The sequence below is a fragment of the Hipposideros armiger genome, unplaced genomic scaffold (genome assembly GCF_001890085.2).
Source record: "Hipposideros armiger isolate ML-2016 unplaced genomic scaffold, ASM189008v1 scaffold_1170, whole genome shotgun sequence".
In the NCBI taxonomy this organism is placed as follows: domain Eukaryota; kingdom Metazoa; phylum Chordata; class Mammalia; order Chiroptera; family Hipposideridae; genus Hipposideros; species Hipposideros armiger.
In genome coordinates this window covers 183,015-194,425 of record NW_017732520.1, presented here as the reverse complement: position 1 = coordinate 194,425, position 11,411 = coordinate 183,015, and the positions used below count along the sequence as shown (strand labels likewise).

Below are 11,411 nucleotides of genomic sequence, written 5' to 3'. Positions count from 1 at the left end.
AAGCAACATCCTCCACAACTAGACTGAAGAACAAAACGACAGCAACTTGTCTGTTCCCCTTCCCTCAATTCCCTAGCACTGTTCCCATCCCCCAAATTCCCCAATAAAAATATTTAAAAAAATAAGACTTCAAATAGAAAATAATAATTCTCTTTCCTTCATTAAACCAAAGAAAAAATACATAACCTTAAGAAATTTTTAAAAATCAGGTCTATGCCCCTTCTTCATTCAATTATTACTTCATTCAATTATCACTTTTTGCGTGGCTTATATAACAATAGGAACATATTTTTTTATGATTTAAAATGAGTTACTAAGTGCACTTTGGACTACTAAATAAAATGAGCATTTAATAACCACACAAATTATTTCAAAGTGTCATAATATGCTTTATCGTTTCTCTTCCTTATCTGAAAATTTCATCTCCTGAATTCATTTTAAAGTCATTCTATTTGGAGTCTACAATGGAAAAAAAAAAAAAACGACTGACGTATTACTGCCATTGTAATATTTGCTCACTTTGGCTAGTTATAATAAAGTCAAAACACAGAAAAGTTTTAAAAATTACTAAAATTACAAAACAAGCTTGTAAGAAATAGCTAAGAGCATGACAGCAAGAGACAAAGTGGAAAATAGCAAAAAGAAATTCCAAATAAAACAGAATACTATCAACTATACTTCAATTTACAAAAAAAATTTTTTTTAAATATTTTAATCTGGTGCTATTTAAAAATGTAAGATCTGAAAGACTTTATACTAAATTGCCACTGAAGACATAGCTGGTGATACATAGATTGCTTTTTTTTTTTTTTTAGTATAGCTTATTTTAAATTTGGGAAGTTCATTTTTCCATTTAAGAAATAATATGATCAAAACTAGTTTAACATATATTTTCAAATTTTATGGTTTAAAAGGATTTCAAAAAACCTGAAAAACAAAAAACAAAAAAGAAGGAAAAATAAAGAAAAAAGAAAACAAAAAAACCAAAAACCCAAACAAACAAACAAAAAAAGGGTTTCAAGGGTTTCTGTGACACTCACCAATATGGAACACACTATTTTCATATCACAAGTTAATTACTCTGAAAATTTTCCAACTCAAAATGTTAGTGTGTCAACTTTCTTTTAAAAAACTATTTGAAGAGGCTAATGCAACTCTTTGCCCCAAATAAATTACTTTACATACAAAAAAAAAAAGAGAATTATTTTCTATTTTCCAAAGGTTAAAACAGATCACCTTTATATTGAAGAGCCAAGGTTTCATGGCATCGACTTCAGCTTGCCCTTTGCTGAGGTCATAGACAGCCAGGTACAGCGATCGCTGCGTCATAAAGTGGGGATGAGTACTGTAGAACTCCTCACGACCTAAATAAAGATTGGACACTTTTTTCTTTTAGCCTTCCAGACAGTAGGCAGGGCAAGCATCCTTTTTCAAAACAAATTTTTAGTAGTACTATCTATTATTTAGCATACAAAAAAGAGACAAACAATCAACCATGTTTAGAAAACTATACTGGATTTTTATGAGGGATTGGCAACTTTTAGCAAAAGTGTTAGCTACCAACCAAGTACTCAGCTGCAGTTGGCACCTACTAGTTTCCAACATTTCCCTCCATATACTTCTCCATTCTGGTGGCAAGGGTATAACTTGGAGAAGAAGTAAATGGCTTTGGAATAATTTCATAGGATCTGCTAGGTCTCTGTGTAGTATTAGAACTTAAAACTCAGGTTTTAAATCTCTGTTCTAAATAAAAGATTGTGATTTTAAAATTCTAGAGAAATAAACACCTGCAAAATCCCACACATTTAGAATGAGGTCTTTCTTCCTTTTGACTCTTATTTGGATAGGCCAGTCTTTCACGTCAATGCCAACTGTGGCACTTTGCACCCCAAGCTCTGATTTCTTGATTTTCATTAATTGCTGCAATAAGGTGGTTTTACCACTCCCAGTATTTCCCACAATCATAAGTTTCATTCGGTTATAGGGCACGGCCTTTTTTAACCGCTGTTGAAGAAACCTGGTATTAGAAAGACAAAAATAAAATAACAAACTGCTTAATAGTATACTTAAAATATAGGAGAATTCATATACATTGCTTTTAAATATCAGACCATTTTAAAATATAGTATGCAAAAGAGTGCATAGCTCATAAATGTAAATGCATATGTCTTTCAGTGCACTGTTAACGCATATATTTTATGAGTGATGTTAGTATAGTTCATAATTGGTAGCATTATCAGCTACACTGACATGTCACACTATCACCATAAACAATCAAAATATGAAAATATGTTTGCAATACTAATTAGAGTTTTATACACACACACAGATTCTTTAAATAACACAAACAAAAACCACAAAATTATAAAGTATAAAATTTTACAAAGCCCATATACTAGAGAACCAAAGTAGAGGATATATGCATACAGTTATACTAAACCTTGATTGTGAGATTATACTGGGTACTGTATATATGTGTGTGTGTACATATATATTCATGTACGGTACATATATATATATATATATATATATATATATATTCATACATATCATATACACTGGTTACATTATAAATTACTACGTATAAATATATCAGTAGTTAATATGTTGCTATTCCTAGTAATCTTAATGTAAAATAATTGAAATTAACTAGGAGGGCTGTAGATGGCTAACAAAACCACCTTTAAATTAATAGATTTTAAATGTTCTCAGAAATATAATGGATATAGAAAGATATATTTTAACTATGTTAAAATATGTTGCCACAGTTTAAAATTAAAGCAAATTAAATTATAAGTGAATTTTAGGGAGTATTGATTGACCCATTCTCATGACTAATTATCTCTGTCCAACAACCCTGATGATCTGAACAAAAGGCGTAATAATACCTTTTCTTGGTTTCTTTGACATTTTAGAAAATAAGATCTGAGAGATCAATCTGTGCCTGATATTGTTGAAATCAATCATTTTGTCACATACAACTTAAGTCGTTTTCATCACTGATAAACAAGAAAATGAATGATCTAAAGACAATTAATTATTAAGAATTCATCGCTCTTTGAAAAAAGTCATTCTTTAAAAAAGCTAATGATGTCTACAATTTCTAAACTACTACAGGTCTCTGTCCAATTTATAAAAATGTTAAATTTAAAAATGTTTAGTTATATCTTGGGTAATATAGCATAATACTTAAAAACTAGCTCTGCTAAATGTTTAGTAAGAATTGAACAAATTTTCATATGGACATCTTGTCCAGTTTCAGGAGGGAAAATCATTGGAAATAATTATGTAGGATAAGGGGTAGTCATGTGTAGCAAAGCTGGTGACAAACTATTTTCAAATTATATCAAGTTCAGGAGGACAGAAGTCTTTCCTCATAAAAAGAGACAAAAATCTAAAAGTAAATTTTTAAAAATTAAGCAGAAGATAACTAAGTAAATACAGCTCACTGGTAATTTAACAATTATTAATTGTATGCTTGGCTCTGTTCCAAGAATTAGGTAGTGAATAAACATAGTCATCATCCCTGCCTTAGTAGATATTATAGTCAAGATAAAATGAGAGGTGACAATTTAACTAAAACCTTAAGATAAATATAGATAGGAGCAATTTTCTGAAAGTGGAAATAAATTATTTTATGAGTAGGTAACAATAAAGTTAACATGCTTAAAAGGTAACAAAGAGTGAAATAAAGTTCATTATCAAAGATATCAAAAGGTAATAAAGTATAAAGATCAGGAGTAATACCTGGAAGTTTTGGTGGTTTCAAAACCACCAAAAATGATCAGGGTGAGTAGTTATTCATCCACATAGGCAAAATTGAAGTTAGTAATTTTATATTACTTAAGTAAATATAATGCTTTAAGATATAATAGATATAGGATAACTATTTGCTATGTGAAATTCAGCTTGAGGAGTTATTATACTGTGCTATATTTCTTTAAATTTTAATTGGTAACAAGAGACCAAATAGTAAAATTTCCTTTTAGAGTTCATTTCTAGTGAAAAGCATAAGGAAAAGAAGCCATTCTCTCAACATTAGCTTGGCCAGGAGAAAGTGAAAAGCTCTCCAATGGCAGCATATAAACCCATTCATTAAATAGCTGTCAAATGACACATTAAGTATATTAACATTAAATAGTACATGTTTTTCCCAAAATCACAGGCAGAGAAAATCCAAAACAAACTTAATAAAAACAAATGAAATAAAATTATCTAACCTTATGATGTCTTTGGCTTTACATCCTATATGTTTAAAATCAAAATTAAGACGCAGTTCATCCAAAGGAAGATCCCATATTTTGCTTAATTTCCCCATTTCATTAGGAAAGGATTTCAGTTCCAAGTTGTAACTAACATCAAGAGATGTCAGATTTTCAAGACAGCCAATCTCAGGAGGAATCTTAATGAAATAAAAAGGGCAAATTCTGTTGGTGGGAAGGGAGAAACATGTGCTGCCAAGAAACAAGATGCTGATAAGAAACAAGAAAGGACCAGAGATCCCATCAGCAACTTGCACAACCTTTCAAAAGACTTCTAAAACCTTCCAAAGGCTTATCACAGTTTTCATTATAAATGTTTAAAAATGTAAGTATAAAGGACTTACCCAAATACAATCTATGTTACTTATTTGTAATCTTTAAAAACCCATGAAGAGATATGTCATCTCTTTACAACATTGACAGTAACGTCTGTCATAGTTATCCAAGCCCAACCATCTGTGGCTTCAGTCCATTCCCTCACACCATGTTCTTCAGTAAAACTATAAAGATCTAGTCATCACAAACTTATATACAACTTAATATTCTTAAAATACAGCTAAATGTTTATATTGTAGGTGGCACCTTAATTGTTTTGTTTGGTTTTTCTTTCTGTTCCAAAATTTTAAGCAATATTAATTACTTTTTTAATAAAAAATATTACTTTGCTGGCAAAAATCAGGTACCAAAAAGCAGTCAGTTATTCTGAACCTCATAGTTTCAGACACTTAATTCTTTTTGGCTTTGATAAACAGGCTTGAACTTGGAAAAAAAAAATTTTTTTTCTGAGATGAATGGATAATCAATTTCAGATTTGTAACACAGGAAACAGAGCGAAGCATGGGAGGCTTGCCCACTTGGGTGAGCGGTAGCATGGGGAAGGAATGCAGAAACGTCAGAATGTAGGAAAGGAAGTCCGCTGAGAACCACAAGCTATATATGACCCGGCGAAAACTTGAGAAATGTAGAGTAACTGAGAGTTTGTTAGCAGATCAGAGATTTGTGACTAAATGACACACTTAAAACATTACATATTCATGTTCAGAATTAAATATATATATTCCTATAATTCAAAAATAGAGCACAAATAATGATCTTTTAAGGAAATTAAACATTGTTAATATACCCATTTACCTCAGAGTAGGATTAGACCTTATTCAAGAAGTTGAAAATATCAAATAACAGATTTTAAAATGATAATTTGTGATAATGCAAACTATGAAAGCTTATTTTCAAACTGGCTATCATTTTAAACAAATAAAGATGGCCTCTTACCTCTTTCAGTTTATTATGAGAAAGATGTAGTTTCTCTACTCTAGACCATGCATATGCTTTTTCACTCAAGTCCAAGATGCTGATCTTATTATGACTAAACAGGAGTTCCCTTAAGTTCAAAGATTTCCAGTGTGCAGGACTTGGTAGATATTGAATATCATTGTTGCTCATATCTAAGGACCGCAAGCTATAATAATACAATGTCAAGAAAAAAACCACATGTGTTTCCAAAGTACATGAGAAATAACATCACCAGCAATTTCCAGCACAATGAGAATGACATAACTTTAAAACTAACATTATTTACATATAAGTATGCATGTGTGTTTTTGTGTACACATAGGTATATATGGGCTAGAAAGAAGGCCTGTTTCACTAGGAACAACATTTAAATGAATAAGAACCATTAAAAGCAAAATTGAGGCTTAATTTTCCTACTTCAGAAACATAAAAATGTCAGTTTCAGAATGAGAGAAAGAACAAGTGTTTTACAAATGTTTATGATACGTGAGAAATCATAATTAACAAATGCAAAAATCGTCATTAAAATTCCTGCCTTCTAGTCAAGATTTATAAATATGTACCCTCCATATAGCTTTTCAATTTCACTCATTACTGGGAAGATTCTTCAAAAGTTGGGTCCTAGAGTTACTTAACACATTGAGGGCAGGGCATTTAAATTATTTAAATGCATGTTCCCAGGGTTTAACCATTGAAATCAATTTTTATACTGTGTTTCTTTAAAAATTTATAACAAATTCACTAACTATTTTTGTGAACTGAAATTTTCAGGAAATACTCACCAAAGACCCTAGTAGTGCTTGAGGGTGTGATACCTCTGGAAACATTCCCCCTTAATGTATAGACGCAAATCTGCGTCACCGGTCCACAATGTGTATTATGCCTGGGCACACCCTTTTACCAGCCTGTCTCAGTGTGATAAATCTCGTTAATATTGAACATGATACCTTGCATACAGCAGTTCCTCAAGCAGTTGCTTTCATGCAAGAACATGGTAACCAAAGTTTGCAGAAAATAGCAGAAAAACACGTGTTACATAGAAGTGTATGTGTGTAGGAAGAATAAAGACAGTCAGTGACTGTGATATACATATTTAAGCATGTAAAAGGTCGTCTGGACTTTTACTTCTATATACTGACCACTGTCATTCAGTATATTTGAAGCATGATGAATTAATTCTAAGCTCACACAACTGTATGGCCTGTGAGATAAAGACTCAGGTGTGCACAGCAACATTTTTGCTATTTTCATAATGATACTAGATTTTGTCCTAGTTATCTTATAAAAATGCATGAAAACAAGAAAATTAATTTGACTGTGCTAGAGATATGACATGTCTGTCTAACAAACAATGCAATGAAGACAAAGTTGAGAATCATCAGGTTGTTTGACAGTAGTGCCTTTTCGCCTCAGTGGGGACTTACACTGGCCAACTGCATGCTCATTTGTGAACCAAAAGAATACACTTAGAGAAAAACATAAAATGTTAGAAATCTATGCCTGAAGATAGTGTCTAAAGGTATAGCAAAATTAGGGACTAAATATTTTTGGTTCCCTGAAAAGAAACCTTCTTTATGGCATGTATTTCCTAGTCAAATTTCATAAATACTTGACTTCCAAACACACTGTCAGGAATATATTATGTTTAAAATATAGGACCACCTGTAGGCTGCAGGTGCCTATCTGTGTGAGTTGAGAGTCAGAAGTCAAATCACCAGTGTTCAGGAACTGTGACTTTGGGCTACTCACTTTATCTGATGTAATAATGTTCACATTATAAAGTGGAGATAACAGTGCCTATTTCATAGGATTATTAGGAAGATTAAAGAAACAATCCACTGTTGAGCAGTTAGAATGGTGTCTGACACATTCTAAAGCTGGATTTAAATTAACTATTATATATTTGTCTGACACCTTCTATATCTAGATTATAACTATTATTTGTCTATATATATTTGCACATATACACTTACGGATTCTGTTTGTAATGTACAACACAATTAGAATAGTATTTAAGATGACAACACATTTGAAATCTATTGATGCATAAATCTGTAGTTAACAGGAAGCTTTTGCTTTCACCAAAATTAACCAAAAATATCCCCAAATACCTGGGGCTATATAACTTGTCCTGCTCTTCACCAAAAATGTCACTCAAACATAGCTTAGGCATAAATGCAAAGTTAATCATATCTTAACAACATATCAACTTCTGAGAGCAAGTGAAATTTTAAAAGTTAAATAGCTCATGCAATCTCATTTGATTATAGTAATGCAACAATTCAATGATCTCAAATTGTTTCTATACAATAGCACACTAAATTAATGTAAAAGTTAAAACTCCAAGTACGTAATAACTTGGGTCTTTTGTCTAGTGAATGTCAAACATTCATAGATTTAAAAATATTAAGCTGGGTAGGTTTAGAAATCAATTCCATTTATATGACTACATCAAAACCATGTTTCTGAAGGTTCTGTTCCATCTCGTGGTTTTAAAATTAAAATAATAAACTTACTGTGGAAGATTTAAAATCGCTTCTGGAACACACGTAAATCTGTTTTGAGATAATTTTACACTTGTCACAGAAGAAGGCAAACAGGGCACAGCAGCTAAAATAAAATGAGATAAGGGACATTTTAATCATGTTAACTAGATTTCCATCAGATTCTACAAAAACAGCTACTAATGGCCTGTCACTTAATTTAGTTTTTATTCTCACACTGAAAAAAAAAATCTACATTTAAAATAAGGCAACATCTTTAATACTACCATTAAATATTAAAACAATACACCATACTTATGAGAATCCTTTCATCTGAAAGCTAAACAAATGTCTAAATATAAATTCATCTGTCCTACATCTGTACAAAGTAAAAATTGATAGATTATTCATTTCAAATCATGTGTGATATCATTATATGAAGTACATTATAGATTAATTCAAATTACTCTTAGGTAACTATAACAAAACACTTTTGAATACTAATACACAGTATAATATAAAGATAACAAGTTTTTATAGTGTTATCTCATAAAGTGTTCCATGGAATAATAATGGGTGTTACTTAAAAACATTCTTTGATTATGTGATCTTAAGAGACTGAGGAACATTAGCTAAAATAAAGTGAAATATCTCAGAGTCTTCAATATTCTGGTATATGTTATGAATTTCCAAACTGGAAATACAGTATGAGGTCTTCCAAGGAATAAAATACTATGGAACACAATTTTGGAAACCAAGCCAATCATACAGCCTGCTTTTTCATCTATAAAATAGTGTAGCTAGACTAGATAAACTCTGAGATTCTTTAGCAATCTTAAAAGCTATGGGTCTACAAAAGTGGTTTGAGAAATTATCTCTTTGCATTTTCAAGGTTAACAATATGGATTATGCTTTATCTAGGAAATCTTCAAGGGTCAAAATATTCCATAACACTGAAAGAAGCCGTCTTCCTGAGAAGCACAAAGGTACATGCAATGACACCTCACCCATTTCCAAAAGGTATATTTTTGACAAAATAAGTCAGTAGAAATGATTCTGCACTTACGAGTCAAGTCTTGAGGGTCAGATGCTATATGGAAAACATTCTTATAAAATCAGAGAACTGAAACTTCATTTCCCATGAGATTATTTTTAATGGTTAGTGGTCCCAGTCAAATACCACCTCTATAGGGCATCTTCCCAAAGACAAGACCTTCTAAAACTGTTAAAGTTGTGTAGTGAAAAGCAGACAGATTTTTCAACTTAGGTGTATTCAAGTTTTAATAACTAGTTAATTGGTTCTATGCTCCTAATATGTCACACAAAAACCTCAGGGCTTCAATTTCATCAATTAGTTAAGCAGAGATCATACCTGTCCTACCTTACAAGTTTTCCGTGAGATTCAGCTAAGATGATATATTGACCATAATGAAGCATCAGGGTCCTTTGAATGTTCCTTGTCCCCAGATCTCACTTAACTGTCACGGACACAGAGACATACCCCTGCCTCCACGGTCTGCATCAGGTCCCCCTTGAGGTACCCTCACAGCATTTTCCTCACCGCATATAGCACTATAAACAATTACATTAAGTTGTGCCATCATTATTTAATGCCTGTCTGCTGGACTACATGTTCCTGAAGGACAGAGACTGGGTTTGCTTTGCTCCCTAGTGAGTGAATCACTCCATCCCCAGCTTCAGACTCATGGTAAGAACATGATCAGTATTAAGAGAGGGTAAGAGGAAGGGAGAAAAAAGGAAAATACTATGAAAGTCAACATGGCTTTTATCATTATTAGGTTCTGATAGCTCTGACACAATAAAATATTTTAAAATAAGTAGTCAAACTGCATTCTGCTATTAAACAGCATTAAAAATTATTTTGTTGAGTCATATATAGAATACTCCCATGGGTGCCAAGGTGAACATGGCCTCCAATAAGGAAGATAAAATACAGGGAGTTCTTGTTTATTGCTGTTTTGTCCCTTAATATTAGAATGTTCAGATAGGCCACAAATAAGCATAGTCTCCTGTTATCGCATATGCTAAGGGTATTCCACATGAGGTATTCCATGACTTTTAATAAAAGTGATGATCCCATTTTGTATTATTGTAGTATCTTGCACAAAGCAAGAATTCAATCAATGCACATTAACATTACTAATTTGAAAACTGTTAAATGTTCACTTTTGTTTCTTAAAAAAATAGTCATTATAATCCAAAAATTTCTGATGAAACCTTAATAGGAAACTCAATATTCCTGCTTTAACCAAGTCCAGCAGTCATATGCATTTTTAGTTTAGTAGACTAAAAGGGACCACTGCATAATGACTACTTGTAGCCCAAGATATTGTCATTTTGGTTCGTGTCAATACTAACCTGCTAAAATTATTTTTAATTTAAAAACTGTAATACTAAAATTTTTTAATATTTAAAAAGTAGACTTTTTTGAGCTCTTTATATTTATAGAAAAATTGAGTGGAAAATAAAGTTTTCCTATATATCACTTATCACCTCACTACCACCACCCAACAAACACACATTTTTTTTCCCTATTATGAACAACTTGCATAGTTTGGAATATTTGTTATAATTGATGAAATTGTATTAATATATTATTAGTAACTAAGTTACTAACAGTTTACAACAGGGTTCACTCTTTCTATAGATCTTGATAAATGCATAATGACATGTATCCACATTACAATATCATACAGAACAGTTTCACTGTTCTAAAAACCCCATTCTTCACCTATTCATCCCTCTCTTCCTCCTTCCAAACACTGTTTGTTTTACTGTCCCATAGTTTTGTCTTTTCTAGAATGTCTTATTGCTGGAATCGTATAGTACAGGTATGTAGGCTTTTCAGATGGGCTTTTTTTCACTTAGCAATATGCATTTAAGTTTCTTCTGTGTGTTCATGGCTTCAAATCTCATTCCTTTTTATTACCAACCTGCTAACTTTATGTTTGAAACTCCAGTATAATATTTAAATGAAATAATACCTTTATAAATTCCCACCTAAAATGTGCACCTATGTCACTCATCCTTTAATACTCAAAAGCACTGGTAAGAAGACTCATACAGAACACTTACCAAGAAAATTCATTCTGGCACTGAAAATCTCCACCTTAGGACAAGCCTCAAGAAACTCCTCTGACAGGGATGAAATGTGGTTTTTACTAAGGTTTAAAATCTTCAGTTCCTTCAGGCTCAGGGGGGAGCATATTCCTGATATTTTATTTCTAGTCATAAGAGACAAAAAGGAAGATTAAATTGCATAAATGCATATGCTTTAAGAAAAAAAAATCAAAACAATTTGCCTTCAAAGAATAGCATCAAAGCAGATTTATTAATTTTAAAATTTATGAAA

The 11,411-nt window shown here is 31.8% G+C and overlaps 1 protein-coding gene across 4 annotated transcripts in view; it reads right to left on the bottom strand.

Annotated features, from left to right (window-relative positions):
* Nucleotides 1-11,411, bottom strand: part of LRRK2 (leucine rich repeat kinase 2) — a 127,214-nt gene that overhangs the window by 50,902 nt on the left and 64,901 nt on the right. For all 4 annotated transcript variants that reach the window (XM_019632761.1, XM_019632760.1, XM_019632759.1 and 1 more), the window contains 6 exons: nucleotides 11,135-11,283; nucleotides 8,072-8,165; nucleotides 5,535-5,721; nucleotides 4,221-4,402; nucleotides 1,788-2,017; nucleotides 1,237-1,364 (listed from right to left, as the gene is read on the bottom strand). In XM_019632761.1, coding sequence (XP_019488306.1) covers nucleotides 1,237-1,364; nucleotides 1,788-2,017; nucleotides 4,221-4,402; nucleotides 5,535-5,721; nucleotides 8,072-8,165; nucleotides 11,135-11,283 — 970 coding nt within the window. The remainder of the gene's footprint in view (nucleotides 1-1,236; nucleotides 1,365-1,787; nucleotides 2,018-4,220; nucleotides 4,403-5,534; nucleotides 5,722-8,071; nucleotides 8,166-11,134; nucleotides 11,284-11,411) is intronic.